The sequence below is a fragment of the Diplotaxodon limnothrissa genome, linkage group LG5 (genome assembly GCF_057381915.1).
Source record: "Diplotaxodon limnothrissa isolate DT_005_m linkage group LG5, D_limnothrissa_male_GT1.1, whole genome shotgun sequence".
In the NCBI taxonomy this organism is placed as follows: domain Eukaryota; kingdom Metazoa; phylum Chordata; class Actinopteri; order Cichliformes; family Cichlidae; genus Diplotaxodon; species Diplotaxodon limnothrissa.
In genome coordinates, this window is record NC_140600.1 from 38,673,689 (window position 1) to 38,694,070 (window position 20,382).

Genomic DNA, 20,382 nt, shown 5'->3' on the forward strand with positions numbered 1-20,382 from the left:
CACCATGTCACCGAGTATTGCATGAGGTAAACTGGATGCTATAATTGACTGTTGTGTCTGATTATCTCAGTTGTTTTCAGTCAGTTCTGTTCCGTGTACGGCCACAGTGAGAGCTTAGTTTGCACCGCCGGTAATAAGTCAGTCTGGGCAGACGGGGCTGCCCTCTGTCACCGACTCTAGTCACAATATTTATGGGCAGAGTTTCTAGGCTCAGCCAAGGTTTGGAGGGTTCAGTGGTCTCAGGGTCTTATCTCTGCTTTTTTTGCAAATGATGGCTGTGTTGGCTTCATCAAAAGACGACCTCCAACTTGCAGTGGGGTGGTTTGCAACTGAGTATCAAATGGCTGGGATGAGAAATGGTCCTCAGCTGGAAAAGGATGGAGTGCCCACTTCTGTTCAGGGATGAGTCGTTTCCCCAAGTTTCTGAGTTTAAGTACTTGCTTAAGTGCCTGTTTAAGGTCTTGCACCCAAGTGAAGGGAGAGTGGAGTGAGAGATTGACAGATGGATTGGTGTAGCATCTACAGTAACATGAACACTGTACCGGTGTGCTGGTGAAGACAGAGCTGATCACAAAGATTTTATGATCTCCAGGTAGTGATTGAAAAAATAGTGCCCTCTCTCACTGTCCCTCTCCCCTTCTGTTTTTCTTTTCCTTCATCTTTCTTTCTCCCTTTCCTATCCCTCAGTCATGTCTGTCCCGTCTGTAACAACTGAAAATAAAATAAAATAAATAATAACAACAAAGGTCGATCAAATGGACTAATACGGCATGGCCGTGATGATCCATTTGGCAAAGTAAATCCATTGGGTATCCTTGTTGGTCTTCAGACAACAATTCTGACGGCTAAAGAACCAAATGGGACAGGCAAAAAAAAAAAAAGAAAAGAAAGAGATAAGGTGAGGAGTTTGGTCATTTGGGAGGGACGAAGCCAAAGAAGCCAGCCGAGGGGACGAGAAAGCCTTCAGGGTGAAACGTTTTGGACAGGGGCAGCGGGAGGAGGTAAGGAGGTGGGGAGGCCCCAGGGCAGACCCAGGACATGCGGGAGAGATTAGATCTCTGGGCTGTCTGGTTGTGTGTTTGTTTCAGTTATTTTATACTGTGGTTAAAATGACCCGTGAACAGGTTTCATCAAATAACTCCAACAAATAATGTTTACTTGAAATTTCTGCAAACTAAGAGTCAAAGTTTAAGTAATAAAATGGACTGTAGATGGGATAGAAGCTGCAAATTGTATTATAGAAAAGTTTAGATTATAATTTTATGACATATGCAAATGAATAGTAACTTTGTAATAATAATAATAATAATGAAAGATGGCATTACATAACTTTAAGAAAAAATGAGATGTGCTATCATTTTTATTTTTCTATTATGATTGTGTCTCACAGTCAATTATTCTTGGGGTCCTGAGTAAACCCAGTCTGTGGTCCAGTATGTATGTAAAATATGTCAATAATAATAATAATAATGGATTGGATTTATATAGCGCTTTTCAAGGCACCCAAAGCGCTTTACAATGCCACTATTCATTCACTCTCACATAGGATGAGGGTTAAGTAAAGATCAGTGTCCACAGTGTTTACATTGATTAAAAGATCTAATCAGTATGTGATAAGACGTACTGTTTGGAGCAGATAGTGAGACAGAAAATCAGTTAGCAAGTGTAGCACCAAACTCTGATCAATACAAGTGACACGAAAGAAAAAAACAATCAGGGTTGTGCAGATGTGCTAATTCTCAGATTTGCATGTTCTGAATAAACCGCCACAGTACTTCCTCTCTAATAACTTAGTTTATTATTTAATATTAAACTGAAAGCAAGAGCAATTTAGGGGCAGGACAGTATGTATCTCTATTATTTTTCACTGACTGCGATCACACCACATATTGAGGATAATATAAGGATTATATGAAACATCATGCTTTTCAGGGGTATTCATCAACCATTAGCATTTTTTACAGCTTTGTTTGGGTCAGAGTTCATCACAAATAAACAAAATCTGTCCATGAATAAATGAGAACGTAACAAAAACCTGTACCATACATGAGCAGACAGAAAAGCAGATGAAATAAAAGAATGAGAATAAGTGAGACCGAAACAATCCCACAATAAAAAACATTTTCCTCTTAAAACATAAACAGAAATGATGCAATTAGAGGACTCTTCTATGTTGTGCAGCTCTGTGCACCAGGCTCGGGGTCAGGCCGGGCTGAAAATAGGACTGCTTTATGTCAAAATAAATAACTTGTCGGTGGTAAGATGTTGGGAGCAGCTCTTTATCTTTGCAGAAACACAGTCTTCAAAACAGAATCATTCAATCTTTGATCGCCTAACGCTGAGCTGCCATTCTAAACCTGTTTTGGAGGCTTCATTCTCTCGCAGAAATCTGTTTGTCTCGTGGCTCGTATCAAAGAATTTTATCTGCGTTCTGCAAAACAGTTTGTCACTGTGCAAATAAACTCTGTAACTGACAGCGCACATTGTCCCGCCACATGTAGAGCTTGTGTTTCATCATCCGGGGACAAAGCCATCAGTCTGGAACTAATCTTTGTATGTGGTTCCATGTGGACAGATGAGAGGCGTTGAGGAGGTACATCCTGCGACTGAGAGAGCGTTTCAGCTTTAAGTACGTAGACTGCGTGGGTTTCCTTGGCCTCCTGATGTCCCACGATGCCCCTGAGCATGGTTGTGTTTAGTGGACAAAGTGAAATGTCTCTGGCTGCCAGCTCCGTTTGAATGACCATACAAGGCATCAGGATTTTCTTCAGAACTGAGAGATCAGTCAGGAAAGAAGATTACAGGAGCCTCTTTTAGATCTCTCTTTCTTCTTCTATCACGTTCTTTCTCAGTGTCTTTTCTCTGTCTGTCAGCAGTTAAGTTTCTTTTCAAACTTTGTCTTTCTCAGCATTTGTATTCCTTATCTGACTCTTTTTCACTCCCTTAATCTTCACATTTCTTCTTCTTTTCTGGCTACTTCTCACTCTTTCCTCCCTTCCTCCTTTCATTTCGTCTCAGCCCACTAACAGAGAGAGGGTACTCTAACAGACCTCCCTCAGGTCTCCTGTCCGTCCACTCCTCCCTCTCCTCCTCCGTCCTTTCTCTCTCTCCCCCCTCCTCTCTCCCCTCTTCTCTCTCTCATTCCTCCTCTTCTCAGCCAGCGCAGATAAGAAGGGGGCAGAGGCAATTCCCTTCAGCCACTTCTAAAACTGGAGCCACCAGAGAAGAGTGGGAGTACAAAGATATTTAGCTCTTCAGCTTCACAGACTGTTTGGACACAACTGCTCATCATCTTCACATTACTTCTGCTTTTAAATTTGTAGCTTTGGGTTCTTCCATTTTTTTTGCAGAGTGGATCTGGATCTGCACCTGATACCTTAAGGAAAAAACATGCAACAGCTGATCAGTTGAGCTAATATATGAGCCCTAAAAAGTCTTTATTACCTTGAAGAACCCGGCCTCAGAAAACACGATTACGACCAAACAACGAAGACAGAGGAGGGAGGAATCCTTGGACATCGTCACCACAAATGAAGGAGACCATTCAGTGTGAGGCCAGAGATGCTTTCGGCTTTCTTTTCCAAAAACTGTGATTGAAACAGAGGAGATCAAACTAACGACAGACTGTGCTGACACTCTTGTTCATATCCTGCACACAGACGTTTTCCTAAACTTAATCGGGGTCAGAGTGTGAATGAGCTTCCTTTGACCCTCTTCTGCACTGAGAAATAAACAATTTCATATAATTAAAGAGAGTGTCATGAAAGGCTTAAGTCTCAGCCGGGGGTTGCTGGTCCTTCTGCTCCTTTGGACTTTGTCAGCTGTCATTGATGCAGGCAGCGCAGAACGAGGAGTATCTGGAAGAAGGAGAGGAGGAAGTGGTGGCGGCGCCGGCGAGAAAAGGAGGAAGTTGCACCGCATCCAGCACGGCCAGTGCAGCTACACCTTCATCCTGCCAGAGCTGGACGGATGCCCCGGTGGAGGGTCGCCATCACAGACGCAACACTATGGTGGCTTTCAGGGCGGGCCGGGTGTCGTTCAGAGAGACTCGCCGCCTGCTGACAGCGAATGGTCGGCTCAGAAACTGCAACACCTGGAGAGCACGATGGAGAACAACACACAGTGGCTGCAGAAGGTAAGACACAAACTGGCTTCTTATCTTTCCATTAAAGGTCACGTCAACATAAAGTTACAGATTTATAACAGATGTTGAGAAAGGGAAAAGAAAACTGTGTTTACGATCCTGATTAACTCGGGAGAAATGAAAGTATTCACCAGAAAACATCTGTAAAACTATACAGGAACTTTCTTTTCTTGTGTTTTCCCACAAATACCACAACATAATACCAATGGGTACATTCATAACAGTGGAATCAAAATAACACGGTGATTAGAGACTGCAAGTATCAAGAGAATGTGTGTGTGTATTTGTGTTACCACATATGATGATGGGTGTGTTATCATGGAGCACTGAACTCTTTGATAGGAAGAAAAGCATGAAAACCATCCAGTGAGTGGTAATATCAGAGCAACTCGGGATTCCTCCGACACACACCGCTCGAGCTCCAGCAGCTGTGTGATTTTCAGCAGAAACCGTTTAGGTTTTGGTGTGTGGTGATCTGTGGGCCAGAGATCAAAGTTCCAGGTAATCACTCTGGGACATGTGGTGTCTGCTTCCAATCAGGAGAAAAACAATGAGCGTGTTCCCTTCTGTTGTCCTTACAAACTACAATTCTGTCTAATCTAATCTACTTTCAGCTGAGCTTTGGTTGCGCAGTCAGCGCTGTAATTGAGCTGTAATTGAGCACTTGTAATGCCATTGTTCCTCCATTACCTCACGTTTGTGCTGCAGGATTGATGCAGAAATCCTTGCTGTATGATGAAATTAAGCATTCATCCATTACATTTCTTATCATGTTACCACTTTCCCAGTTTTTCTTTCATCACAGATCATAGCTTTGGTCTTTTTCAAAGTACGGGCTGCTGACTGAATCATCATTCTGAATCATAGGACGCAAAAAGTAACTTTACATCAATACATCATAAAATTACAAAGTCAACAATACAAATCAAGAGAGAGAAAAAAGTGAAATCTTTAAATCCCGTGGTAAAGTGAGGGTAACATAGGAGGATCTACAGGAGGGAATACTGATGTGCACATCAGAGGTAATGAAGAGGCTTCAAAATCAGAAGCAGAATCTTAAAATGAAGCAATATTTTGCAGGCTTCCAATCAAACTGCTGGAGCACAGCAGTTATATGTTCAAGAAATGGCATAAACAGTTTCGAACAATTTGAAGTCTATGGAGACTTTTGTGCAGTAAAGCAGAGAGGACAGAATTACAATAATCAATCTAAGATGTAACCAGCACATGTACAAGAATAGCAGTACTGCTAGCTGTGAGGGACGGACACAACCGACTGATATTACATAAGCAGAAATATCCAGGCTGTGATTATTGATATGTGTTTCAAAATTTAAGGTGGTATCGAAAACTCGACTGACATCTTAACCTGGGATGAAGGAGAGATCAGAGAACTGATGATACAAAGAGAATTACCCAACCAATCGTTTACAAAAAGACTTTTAGTTACAACAAGAAGAGTCTCTGTCTTCTCACTCTTTAATTTAATATGCTTCTTACTTTGGTGTTGGTTCCTAATCTGCAGCCAACAACATTCAGATCAGTGTTTGTGCCAAAACTGTTGGAAGCATCAACACTGGTAGCCACAGGAGGGCGGACCACAAGAAATCCACCTCTGCATGCTGCTGATTCTCAGACCTTAACGTGTGGATTGGTTTTCTACAGTTGCCGTCACAGCACCACTTTGGTGGAAAAGAGGATTAAGACCAACTGTGCTCAGTGGAAGGTCAGTCTGTTCTCACTTGGGCGACCGTGGCTCAGGGGGTTGGGAATCGCATCTGTAACCGGAAGGTCGCCGGTTCGATCCCTGGGCTCTCTGTCCTGGTCGTTGTGTCCCTGGGCAAGACACTTTACCCTACCGCCTACTGGTGTTGGCCAGAGGGGCCGATGGCGCGATATGGCAGCCTCGCTTCTGTCAGTCTGCCCCAGGGCAGCTGTGGCTACAACTGTAGCTGCCTCCACCAGTGTATGAATGTGAGAGTGAATGAATAGTGGTATTGTAAAGCGCTTTGGGTGCCTTGAAAAGCGCTATATAAATCCAATCCATTATCATTATTATTATTATTATTACTCGCAGATTTGACGCCCTGCGATACTCACAAGGTGCTTTTTGGCGTTGAAGCTGTGATGTCATAGTGAGAAAAGTCTTGTTTCTAGTATCTTGAACAGGTTCTGCGGTCGTCATACGATTACTTTGCAGGTTGCGTGTTGTAGCCGTGTACTCGCTGCAGTGTGCTTTTTTATCGTGGTGGTGTTGTTCCTTCAGCCTGCTGCAGAGTACAGTGAACTTCACACTGAAGTGAAACTGAGTGTTTAAAAACCGTGAAACGTGTTTACTGCTGACACTTATTTTTAGCTTTGTTTTTTCCCCATACTTCCCCCAATTTGTAAACTCTGCTGTTCCTCTCTTTCCTGTTCTGCCCCTCTTTTCAACCAATCAGCTTTTATCCGACACACCCAGGTCGAGCTGCATGGTGTTGGGTTTTTGGGGCGACTGCATTTAAGCATTTTAGAATCGGTTGCGTCCCCGTTTGTGTAGGTTTTATGCTCTATACTGAAACTATGTTAAATGCATCATCTCTTTCAGATAAAATGTAATAAAGAAATCAAAAGTAAAAGTGAAACAACACAAAGCTCTCAAACTGGAAATGAACTGCAAACTCTTGGTTGCACAACACTGATGAACTGATACGGAGAATGGATGACTGAAGAAGTTTCCTTTGGTTCCCTTATTCAAATATACCAATCAAATCAATTTCATGTACTTACACAGTTTGTATTTAAATCTGAGCTGTAAATTTTTTCATCAATCTTCTACCCAAATATGAACTGGATCCCTTTAAAGACAGACCACACAGCATCTTCCTGGGTTTACCTCTCTCCTCCATCGCCTCCCCACAGTTAAACCTCCAGTCAGTCGCCTGCTGATGTGCAGATTGAAGTGATTTGGCTGCAGCAGGAGATGTTGATCCATTAAATAAGATTAGCTAAAGAAAACATTTCTAAAGGGATCTGCGTGCAGGGAGTTCCCATTCATCATCATTAGAATCATTTAAAGCTTTCGTAGAATGACAGCAGCTGCATGAATAACGCTGCTGTCTTGGCAGATTTATTTAACTTTCTGAAGACGTTGGCTGCATCCGTCACGGCCACCACAAAGTTGAAATGTGCTGCTAATTCTGTGGAGAGAAGAAAAATCTGCGACTTCCTTAATGTATCACAATTCACATAATTTTCAAACAGGCTGGTATCCTAATAAATTTAGGAAGTGACTAAAGAGCCTTAAACTTTGGCCTGCTTAAAAAAAGTTGTTTCAGCTGGCTGTTAGTTAGCATGCTGATGTGTCAGACGCAAAACCAAAGTGAGGTGGTGCAAATGGTCTCGAGGAAAGAGCCGCAGAGGAATGGAGGTGAAATTGAGGTAAGTAGTTTAGTGAAAAGAGGATTTTTGTTTGGAAAACTCAAACAAAGGTAGACTGTCTGGTTCCCAGTAGCAGATCTTTGAGTTCCAGTCTTTTACCAGAACCACCATCCTGCTGTACTTCCAGAGTAATCCTTAATATTCTGCACTTTAACATATGTCATAATTTCACCTTTATTACTATTTATTGATGTGAGAAAGTTAAGCAAAAATGTTATTTAGCACCAAATTACTGACGTCAGTTGTTGATTTATAACTAGACTGTCAGATTTCAGTCTTTGATACGTAGCAATGATCAGATGCCTTACCATCACCTTGGCTAAGAATTTAACTTTGGTGGAGTAAGTACTCGTGGCTTTGACAATGGTTGCTCCGTGTACACTGACAGCATTGGTTATTTCAGAGGAAAACCCCTAAATATTACTGGAAAAGGTTTATCAAGCCCACGCACATGTTAGCAGGTTTTTCCCGTTCAAACAGAGCACATGGCTGAACTCTCAATGACTTTATCTCCACTAAATCTGCTTAAATCATGTCAGTGACTCCACTGATCTTTCCTCAGTAGATCATTTCCCAATATCAGAGCCCTGACTGCCAAAACTAGCCGAGCCTCTGAAACAGACTAAAGTCCCGTGCATGTGCTATTAAGACTTAACGGGAGACGCTGCTTTGTAGCTGCCAGCTGATCGCTGCGTACACTTTAGCAGTGGTATTACAAACTGTTTAATGTTTTCAGAACGTTTGCTGCACCTGTTTTTAGTGAACAAATGTAAAATGTACTAGTGCCAGTGTATTTTACAGTTGCATGGTTGGGCTTTTTTTATTGGCGCTTTATTATTAATATTAGTGTTATTCTTTTAAAAACGGTTAAATCCATTTTTCAAAGCCAGCTGAACAAAAAGAAATAATTGGAAGAAAATGAGTAAAAGTGCCTGTGCTGAAGAAAATGCCTCTTTTTAGAAGCAGGGATGTGGAAAGATCATTTCTCTGTCAGTTTTTTCATAAATTGTTTGGGGTTTTTTTGGTGGGGGGGGGGGGGGGGGGGGGTGTCACCTGTGTTGTGCACTCTTTACGTGTCTTTAATGGTGGTCACGTGATCAAAATTTGCACCTTTGCAACCTGCTGGAATACCAAGGGGTCTTTGAATCAGATTTCCTCATTGTAACAGTTTAAAGCAGATCTGCTGCGATTACAGTGGATACATTAAATTGTGGCTTTAGATACATTCCGATGTAAATGGAGCGACTAAGAGTTTTATCGTTTCTGCTGCCCACCATAGTTGAGTGTTTCTTTTTTGTTTTCGTGGTAGCTGTTGGAGGGATGGAATTGCTTTCTGGAAGCCTGTTAATCTGACTGTAAATTCAGTGTTTCGTTGGATTAACCCTCTGAGAGTTTTCCAACGTCTTCAACGAGGCTTGTGTGTGAGCATGTGTGTGTTTGCCACCCACAATGTTAAAGCCCGGAGGAGACTCGGGTCAAGTCCACAGCTGAGGTCTGCAGCACCCCGACAGGAGATCAACAGTGACCTTTAACCTTAGGGGTGGAGTTAGGGTCAGCTGTTGGGATCTAATCGGTGTCTCACTTAAGAACATCGGTGCAAGCTGTCACCTTCACCTCATCTGAGCTTTAATTCAGTTCAGTTAAAAGATAATGTCTCCACTTTCTTTCTTCTTTGCTGACTTTGTCTCCGTTTCTTGTCCTCCCTTCAGAAAGATAAACCATCAAAGCATCAACGAGTCAAAGGTTCAGAGTTAAAGTAAATTTCCTAATCATAAATTAATCCTTTGAACAAACAGATTTTTATGTTGTGCATTGAAACCAAGACTTTGAAGTTGGTGTTAATTAGAAACCAATACCCATTCAAAAGTATTTAAAGTCTCCTGCAGAAGAAAACACTAAATCAGGTTTCAAGAGAACAGATAATTAAGTGCACAGCAATAACGTTTAAGTTTTTATCTACAGAAAGTACAGGCAAAAAAACAAAAACAAAACACTGTCATGAGTAGAAAAGGAGGCACATTAGCTAAAACACAACCTAAAGTGTCTTAGCCCTGCACAGGAGCAGCGTCCGTCCTCCTCGGCGTTGATGTTCTGGGCCACATGGACCTTATTGCTGACTTCCAAACTATATAATTTTATTTTTGAATGATGGTGGTGATGGCTGCTCACTGAGTCCAGTGATGGTCACTCTGCTTTGGACTAACAGCTGAATATAAATGATGGCCATTGCTGCTGTGAAGTGCATCCATCCAAATGCTGATATTTTTCTTTTAATTTGTCACCTTCCTGTAATAACATCAGTGTTAAGTTGCATACAGCCGAGGTTTCTACTGAACCACAGCTGTGTTGCTTCTAAATCACAGAGCTCGGTCGAAGCACAGAGAAGTATCTAATTCCCCCAACCCTCTTAACTGACGCACAGTGGACTCACTCTATTTGTGTAACTCCTTCTCAGTATTTGTGTATTCAAAACTCCTCTCTCGGGGCTCAGGAAGTCACAAATCAAAACCTTAAAGCTGTGGTCTGTAACGTTGGTTAGATCCAGACTGCAGAAGAGGCAGCTGCTCATGCAGTGTTGCAAGAAGATGAAATGGCATCAGTGAACAGCTGTGAGCCAACAAACCTGACTTCACCATGCCACAGCAGTGGGTCATTGAATCTGTTAGGTAGTCTACTGTTCTGTTATAACAGCCACACCACAAACAGAAACTGATTTAATTACAATTTCTCGACCAAACGGCAACTAACTGGTAAACGTAGTTGTGACCATTATCATTAGCATTTCCACTGGCTAGCTTTAATGGTATAAATGAAGAATAGAGATAAATAGTCTTGCTGTTTTGGTCCTCTATATCTTTTAGATGTCTCATCCTGTAGCCAGACTGACTCCAACTCTGTAGTCTCGGACTAGACTGGGACAATCGTGGCTCAAGAGTTGGGAGTTCGGCTTGTAATCGGAAGGTTGCTGGTTCGAGCCCCGGCTTGGACAGTCTCGGTCGTTGTGTCCTTGGGCAAGACACTTCACCCGTTGCCTACTGGTGGTGGTCAGAGGGCCCGGTGGCGCCAGTGTCCGGCAGCCTCGCCTCTGTCAGTGCGCCCCAGGGTGGCTGTGGCTACAATGTAGCTGCCATCACCAGTGTGTGAATGTGTGTGAATGTGTGGATGACTGGATGTGTAAAGCGCTTTGGGGTCCGTAGGGACTAGTAAACTCAGGGCACTCACTAGTGATTGTGTTGGAAATGCTGCACAGAGCTCTGGCACCTTCGCTCTGGACCTGGCTCTGTTTTCTGTTTCCGTCCTGGCAGAAATTATGGATCAATCCTGAAGAAATATTAATGTAGGACCTTCAACTTAAGCTATCAACAGCACTAATTATAATCAGTTTGAATGAGCAAACTGACCCAGACAGAGCAGACTCTGACACAACAGCTCTGGTTTGAAGTTTACTAACGTGGTCTCGAAAAGCAAATTCAGGTTGCTTCTGCAGGTTGCTTATGAAAAGTTAACTTTTATATTTTATTACTGTTTTATATTTCTGTGAAACAATAAAGAACAATAAAATATTTCTTGAATCAGGTATTGTACCTAAAAATTCTTCTTATGGCTTTTATTTATTCTTTAATCTTTTCTATATGAATAAAATAATGCACACTTTTCTTTACCGGCAACAGTAAACTGCAAATGTGTTTATCTCAAGTGTTACCACTCACTCAGACACTGTTTGGCCTCTGCAGCCGTTTGGTGGTTTTCTCAAAATCTGGTCTGTAAACAGAAGTAAGTGAGGTAGTTAACAGGGGGCTTGTTTAGTTTTCTGCCAAATGACTGACTTCAAATGAAGCCGTGCCTGAGAGACGAAGAGAACGAAACAGGAAAGCCACTGTGGTTAGATCACAGCACGGTTATCAACTGCTGCCACTACCATGCCATGCTTTGATGTGGTCAAAGGTTCTGCTGATGATAACCCTCTGCAGAGAGACTAAGCCAGAGCAGCAGCAGCTATGAAAAATGTGGTGGGATAAGACGGAGAAAGTTTGATTTTATAGCAAAGGATAAATATTTTATTAGTCATGCTTCACTATATGAGCCTGAGGATTGTCCTGGAGCATAAAATTATGTTTATTAAGTCAGCATGACATCAAATGTTATTTCAAAATACTGTGCATTTATGGAAAATATGAATTTTTTATTGAGAAATTGGCTCAAATTAAAATACTTCATATGGCCTCCATTATGAGCTGTTTTACAGGCCAGTTTATGATACATGTCTGGAGCACGTAGCTAGTGAATGTTTCCATTAAATTTAAATAAATTATTAGAAACATTTTATCAACAGCAGCACGCATCTTTGCAGAGTGCTCAAATACTTCAAAGTTGGGAAAACAAACTCTTTATATGCGTATAAGTATGTAAATGTGCAAATAAAGACAAAAACAAAAAGTTGTGTCAATTAGTTTCCAGATATTTTATCCCGTCATGAACACCTTTAAAAGAATATCTGCATAGTTGTTTATGTTTGTTGGTAAATATTTAGACTTTATTCATAAAAATAAAATAAAATCACAGCTTTTGAATTACTTTAACAATAAGTCAAGATTTGACTCACAAGTAAAAATCCAAAGAGAAAATCCAACCTGGAACTGTGAGCTGATACATGATCAGATCATTGATCATGATCAGATCATTGATCATGTAGCACGTGGCACCCTGAGCTATGGTACCAGTGAGATGGGTTTCCAGCCCAAATCCGACATTCTCAGTGTGAAGTGTGCAGTGTGGGCACTGTTACTCAAAAACAGTAACATATTACACATTCCGCATTACTTTTCTGTACTGCAGTGCGTTACCTAATTACTATCCAAAGAAAGTAGTTTGTTACACTACTCTGTAACTTACTTTACTTTTTATGGCATTACTCAATAAAATAGCCTGAAACGCACTGTCAGATAATGACACTATTAAGAACCTAATACAAGTAATAACATTATTGTTATTGTGATGTCATTACTCAAGCCAGTATAGTTACATTACTACTGAAACATGTACAGTAATGTGTTACTTTGGGAGACATTATACCTGACAGTGCTGCTGTGGAAGGCCAGATTAAACCCAACCAGTCTGATAAACCTGACACACCCACCCACTTTTGTCCCAGTATGGACTTTTTGGCCCCGAGCACAGTGACGCTATCTATCAGTGACCAAAGGAGACCTGGTGTGTGACTAGACCCACACAGGCAGAATCTGATGGTTATCTGACGCCACGGGAAGAAACGCGCCACACTCAGTGACTCTTTGTCGTGCTTCATTGAACAACATGTCTGTACAGTTTAAAGTGTTTTCTGAACTCAAAACATGTCCTGGACGCACAGCCAGCGGGGTAATAACAAACTACACTGAGGAGCTTTCACGAGTACTTTTTGATCTTCGCTCAGAGAAACACCTGGTCTTTGAGCTACTGCCCTGTGCTCCATCATCCTTCACAGCCACACATCAAACAGCTCTGAGCAGACCCCACTGACAGCAATAATAACAGCGTAATGACCCCCATTATCTCCCAGTCAGCCTCCTTCAGTCTAAACACAACTGCTGACAATTCGGCTCTTATTGAGCTGCTACTTGTTCCTAAATACATCGTTAACATTGCAGCGATGTTGAAAGACTCTTATCTGATCTTTAAGAGGACGCAATAACAAATATCTCAGAGGAAGTAAACGTTGCTGATAATCGATCGATGATTCTGTGCTTTAACGTCATAGTTTCAGTTTGTGGTTTTAATCTGAGTAATAGATGAGACATCAAAGACTTTGTGAGGAGATTAACCCTCCTGCCATCCTTTAAAAAACTCACACCCATCACCCTAGGGACCATTCTCAGCCACGCCATAAAAAGACCATATATCCATATTTTATTCCACTTTAAATTAGCCAACCTTGTAAAACTACTTCTCCCTGAAATATTCATGTAAAGTTTTAATTATATTTTCGTTGTTTTAACCCTTCAAATCCCAGTGTTATTACATGAGCGCCCTGTGTTATAAGCCCCAAAAACCAAAAAACGAAACTAAATATTTCCACAAAAAACCAGTTGAAGTAATATGTGATTGTCATTATAAGTAGGCCTTTAGATGGACCAAAGATTGGCACCAACATACATTTTGACCTGCCATTATTTTTTTTGCATTTTTTTTGCAATTTAAAAATTAAAACTTCAAGGCCCTGAGTCTTCATTGACATCCAAGAAAAGAAGAAAAAATAAAATCATATGATGATAATTTGGGGTTGAAAAATAGCGTTTATAATGGAAGTCAATGGGCAGAAAATGGTCCCCAGGGTGATGGGTGTGGGGATTTCTGCTGCTCAGCCATTTTAGGCTGATTTAAGGAATTCACACTGGAATATTAACATTGACAGGTAAAAACTATCCTGTGGCAAGTTTGGTTATATTCCACTGAACACAGTGGAAATGGCAGCCATTTAACACATAGCAGTGGCACAAAAAGGTCCCAAGAAGGCAGGAAGGTTAAGTTAGAATATTCAGCAGCAATGGAGTTTTTTTATGACCTCACTATTATTGGATTTGTATGACCAATATAGCATATTTGTACGAGGGCTGCAAGAGTATCAAATTTTCACTTCATTGTATTGTAGCTGATAGAACTAAGAACATGAATACTTTAAAGATTTCTATACAAAATGTGAATCATATTAACAATTTGACCGTTGCTTGTTTTGTCCATCAGTCCATTTTCTTCGTGTTGTCCAATTCAGGGTTACGCTCAGCTGGAGCCTGTCACAGTTGCCATAGGACAAGGATGCTAACTGATCACAGCAAGACAGACAACCACACACCTACAGCCAGCTTAGAATCAGTAGTTAACCTTACATGTATGACTCTGAGCGCACACATGGGGAGAACATGCCAACTCCAAGCAGAAAGACCACAGCTGACCAGCGGACTCAAACCCACGACCCTCTTGCTGTCGTGGGTTTGAGTTGGTTGAGTCTTGTGGTTTGTCTTTTCTGGCAAATGAATAATTCTTGAAATGCGAGTGGAAGGGAGTGGAGGGAAACCCTTTAACTAAAACTGTTCAGATGTTTACAGAAACAACAATGTCTCGATTATTTATGATATTATCATGTGTGCTATGAAAACAAAAGCGCTCAGAGAGAATAACTTCCCCTGAAGGGTGAAGGCTATACTCAAACTGTTTTATGCTGTCGTCAGCAGAAAAGATGTCAATATTAAAATCCCCGATAATGTGCGTTATTTTCCTAGACCATTACTGCTGATGTCAGCAATGTTACATGGATATCTAATGTGGTATATTCATATTTTTGTGTCATTGTCATTGTCATTTTAAGACATGGACACGTGTTGTCAGGCTCAGGAGAGACTCGGAGGCAGACCGTCTTAAAGTTTAACAATTTATTTACACACAGACACTAAGTGCAGATATATACAGGTGAGGGGGTACGGGAAGAGGGTCTCCGGGGAACACTGGCACGGGAAGGGGACACACGGGGCTATGTACACAATCCTTCGCTGATGCTCAGGTTAGCTCGGACTCCGGCTTTAGCTCACCAAACGGCGGTCCTCAGGCTGACGAGAAATCTGGCACAGGGAGGAAGAACAGGTAAGCTGCGGCACGAAAGAAACTCGTGGAAAAGCTCAGACTTGCAATGACACTGACGAGTGTTACACAATAATCCAGCGAAGAAGCGTTCTCGGCAGCCGCCTTAAGAAGTGAGCGTGGTGATGAGACGATTGCTTGCAGGTGTCTGAGCCAGGGGCTGGAGTCGTCATGACTACGCCCCGGTAGAGTGAGAGACGCAACACAACAGAAACACTTGTAGCCATACAGAGTCAGCCGAGAAGGCACAGGGTCATGACACGTGTTGTGTTTTTGGGGAAACTTTATGGTGTCATTGTGACATCATAGAGTGATGTATTGAAAAAGTAAAACGCAGGTTGTACAGCTCTATCCATGCTCTTCCATATGATATGTTAATCTATATGGTTTCTTGAAATGTATCATTTAAGGTCAACTTTCTCCTTGGGTGGTAACAGTGAAGGTCAAATGTTTATCCAACCTAGGTACTGGTGTCTCCCGTGGCCTAGTATTTGGAGACAAAGTATCTGAATTTCAGGAGCGGGATCACGCCTCCAAACACGCTCCTTTTGGTTTTTATCTATACGTCCCGCCAGTTCTACAAGCTGTTTGTTCAGGTTTATGTGCTCCACCCTCCCTCCCCTTTTCAATTCTTTAACTTCTTCACTTCACTTATTTAATACATGTGGATCTACCAGGCCTGGGAACCACCGCCAACCCCCCTCCAGGCTTTCCCCAAACCGCAGCTCAATTCATGTCCAAGCCCTTTATCGACTAAAATGCTCTGTTGTTGGTGTCGACCATCACACAAAACAAACTGACTAAATGACATACACCTTTCCTTCAGGAGGAAAAAGAAATCTCTAAGGATGACATCTGGGACCTTGAGTTTGCAGAATACGATGTTATTTTGTCAGATCACTTCTGTGTCTCATGATTATGCACAGGGTTTCCTCTGGTCTTGTTGTTTCAGTTGCGTTTTGGTGTCTCAGTGATAATAACCGTTTTAGAGAGCAGCACTAACATCAGGAGGATGGAGCGGTGAGTGTGGCCTGAGCCCAATTAGTGACTATTTGAAATCTTGCCGTGGTGTTCTGCCGTCTGTCTTCACATCTGTGCGAAGGCCTCAGATTAACAACTATGGGTTCTTGTTTCCGACTTTGCTCCCCTGTTGAGAATAATTGGGAAATGATTTTTGTAGAATTGGCTGCAGTGATGGGAATCTTTGGGAATGCTTTTACCACAATGATGTATTTGATTATGCTTTATGGAGATCTGCAGCAGGGAGGCGGGATTGTGTTTGGGTCTCTCTGAACCAGTTAATAAAAAGATCTGACTGCTGTGCGCTGGCTGAAGCGCTCGTGGTTCATGATCTGATAGTGTAAAGGCCAGAGTCTCAGAGCAAAGGGCCTCTGTTATACACTTCTGTGTTTGTGACATCGACACCAGGATCTCGACAGTTTAATAACAGCAATCACCAAACCTAAGAACAAAATATATCGTTACTTTTTTTCTTTCTAAAGTTTCATCTTATTGAGTTTATGGGATGTAAATCAAATGAAAAGAGACAGAGTTGCACAATGTAGTAAAACAAGGGCCAGAATAGCTATTAAAGTAGAAATTAGAAACATAAAAAGTGGTAACAGTGCAGGAAATGCACTCACAGGGGATGAGGCTGTGGTCATGAGTGGGAGAGTGTGTGTTTCTACTTGTGGGTGTGTGGATTGTTTATTGGCATGAGAGTCTGACATCAAGAGAGGCATCATTCAGAGTGACTGCTACACTGAGCTTAAAAACTATGACATAGTGATACATGGTCCCTCCTGAATTTTGCAACATACTGCTTGTTCTTACTACTTGTCATATATAGTGACATGAATCACAAAGGCAGGTAAACAAGGGTATGGGTTTTCACTGGAACACAAAATTGGCAGTTTGGAGTTCGTCAGTTTGTCAAAATTGAATCATTTTTGTTGCATCGCCTGGTACTTTGCACAGTATTTGTTACATGCCTACGGTTAAATGAAAGAGGAAAAGTTGAACAGAAGGCAGGGGGCTGTGCTGTTCAACACGAACAACTTCAGAACTAAATTCTGCAGATGTCCAAACTCTTCTGGAGCAACGAATGCCATTCTTTCCACCCTACACATGATCGTCCACAATTTCAAACTTGATGTAATTTCAGACTTTCCACACCTGCACTGTTAACGTTAAAGCCGGTTATTTAATATCGATCATCTGATAACAATAACTTAAAGCAGCAAATTAGAAGGAAGAGAAAAAAAAGCACACAGGATGAAATGTGGACTAAAATACTTTTGTGAAAACACAACAGTCATTGGCCAGTTTACTGCAGAGCCCAGGTAAGGTGCAGACGTTCTTTCCTGTCAGACAGTTTAAAAACAATATGCTGAAATTATGTTGTTTCCGTGCACTGACGCATATCCACGTTGCCCACTGCAGCTTTAAATAAGAGGATGACTCAGTCTGTTAAAACCCCAGTGATGTGTTTCCTATAGAAACTATTCTGCAGCTGAATGCCATCAGCAGTTACTTAGTACGGCAGCAGGAGAGGGAAAAATAAACCTTGAGCATGTTATTAATAACATAATATTGTTTGGTACTTCTTGAAAATGTCTGCAAGTCTGACACCTGTGAATATACCGTCTGAGCCTCTGTCAGAAATTGTTTGATTTCATTACACAAATGTACCTGGAGAGAATTTCTGAATATTTTGGTGCTGATATTATGTTGGAAATTGTGCAATCCTTTTAAATGTTGCTCAGCATTCTGTAGTTAGCCTCCAGGGACTTTCTCTTGAACGCTCTCTGGTACATCTTGCTGTTGTTGTCTGATACCTTTACTGTGTATTACAATTTGTGCATCTATGAGTATATGAGAAGCATAAATTCAAACTTCACATGTTGAATCGCAGGTGACCCACAGTGCAGTTTTCTGGGTTAATGTCTGTAATTCCTGCATAGGCCTCACTAGAATGAATTTGGTTGCAAAGCAGCGCTTCACCTAAATCCCCCATATGACTGATTTGGTCACAGTCACTGCTAATTTGCATGCGAGACATCAACCTGTCTGTCTGAAGTCAGACAGGTAGTGACACTGTGGAATGAGTGACGCAAACAGAAAACAAAACCTTTTCATACCTATTCCTGGTAAATTTCACTGTTAAACGATCTGCATTGATTCTCTGTAGAGAAATACACAAACAAATGGAACCATGCTTATGTAAAGCATGCACTGGCTTCCATCCACTGTTGAAGTTACTGTCTGCAATATGACATTAAATTTAACTAGTAGAGTGCAACAATGGTTGCTCCAGCTATTGTGGCTCAGAAGCAGGCCCTTGTGTTGTGTTTTACCAATTTTTGCATTGACATGATTATAAAATCTAAAGTAAGTCATTACATGCAACATGTGGCTGCTACTGCACATATCTGTTGTCATGTTTTCAACGGCAGCAGGTCAAAATAATCGCAGCTGCTTTGTGACCACATGTGGCCCATTTTCAGACCTGGTTACTGACGACTTTAACCGCCCCGTGAAGAAGGAAAGGATGAAACAGACTCACTCGGGGGTTTCTTTTTAGTGGGAGCCAATTCGGACATCTGTATCACTCCCACTGATTGTCGTACTGTTATCGACACAGTGAATCTTACTGGCTGCCGGAGACACACTTCAAACAAGCTGGCAGAGATGCAGAGGGAAGGGAAGAAAAAGAAAATCGTTCATTCAAAGGATTCGAGTAACAGTGGCAAGTTTGTTTGTTCTCTTCAGAAGAAAAAACACATTTTTTTAATCACAGAATGAAAACTCGCAGCTGATTAGTTCCTGAACATTTTACCATCTTTAAGAGTTTACAAAGTTTACAAAGTAATACTTCCCTTTCAAAAACATTAGTAAACCTCATCCTGTTTCAACAAAGAAACCACAAAAGCAAGATGTCATCAAAATGCTGTTAAATTATTTTTACAAGATTTCGCTTTTTTGAGCTTTTAAATAATTTGTGCACAGTTCAAAGACCATATTTTCATGCATAATCGTTACTTTGCTGTTTTGAGCGAAGCATGAATGCGTACCTTAGCTGGAAAACTGTGGGAGGAACTGAAATCATTTGTCACCGGAAACCAAAGATAAAAATAAATAACATACATCCATCTGTCTTTGTCATGTCTACTTTGAGTTTTTGAGCAGGTGACATTTTGCCCCCCACCCACCTTCCTGCTTCAGACTTTTAGAAATAAAATCGGTTTTAGAGTTATCAGAGTGAGGATGCATTTGTCAGTGGATGTCATCACAAAGATGGCAAAGCAATCATGAGAATATGTTTGCGCCTCTGAAATACTGACCATGAAGGATGTATTTTAATCAAAATATAAGTACTACTCATCCAAATCAACACCCCACTTGCTCGTGCCCCAGCAGCACTGTGGTTCTGTGGTTCTCGAGACAGAACAGATGGACATGATTTCTTGAATTATTAGTAAAATATGCATTCAATATTTCCCTGACCTCCTACATAATGCTGTTCTTATTCGTTCTTCATAACAGCAGCTCTTCTCGTCATGTGTTTCACGTACACATGCTGTCATGAGTAATAACAGTTCATATAGAAACTAGACTGAAAGGCAGAAAGCAGCTACTTCCTAATGAGACTGAGATGATGACATTAATAGATGAGCTAAAGGAGGAAGTCCGTGCTGTTATAATGTCCAACACAGGCCTTTGCTCGCTGTGGAATTCGGGTTTGACTTAATGGCGTCTTGATTCAGCTCGTTGTCATGATAAAACACTACAGTTTAAAAGTTGGAAGAGACAAAGTGGATTAAAAGGAGGGTAAGTGCTTAAAAGAAACAGAGACAGCGAGGAAACAAGGGAGGGGGAACTGAAGAGGAGGACATAGTTCAGCACTTTCAGACATGTCGCCTATTAACCCATGAATCACAACAGTGAAGCCAAGCAAGCACGCTGGGGGGGGGGGGGGGGGGGGGGGGGTGACGAAGATACAGTCAGCAGAGATAAATGTAAGGAGGGGGAGGGAGGTGAGAGGAACTGTGAGACAGAAACAGCGAGAGGGAGGAAAAATGCAAATACATTAATACAGAGTTGCAAAACCAATTTTAGGTCAATATTTTTCTGAGAATGTGGCATAAAAGATGTAGTTGTTCTATATTTAAAGATTAGATGCTTATGAT

The 20,382-nt window shown here is 41.5% G+C and overlaps 1 protein-coding gene across 2 annotated transcripts in view; it reads left to right on the forward strand.

Annotated features, from left to right (window-relative positions):
* Window positions 1-3,760: 3,760 nt before the first annotated feature.
* angpt4 (angiopoietin 4) overlaps window positions 3,761-20,382 on the forward strand; it is a 65,594-nt gene continuing 48,972 nt past the window's right edge. For both annotated transcript variants that reach the window (XM_085354745.1, XM_085354746.1), the window contains exon 1: window positions 3,761-4,135. In XM_085354745.1, the coding sequence (XP_085210871.1) occupies window positions 3,761-4,135 (375 nt within the window). The remainder of the gene's footprint in view (window positions 4,136-20,382) is intronic.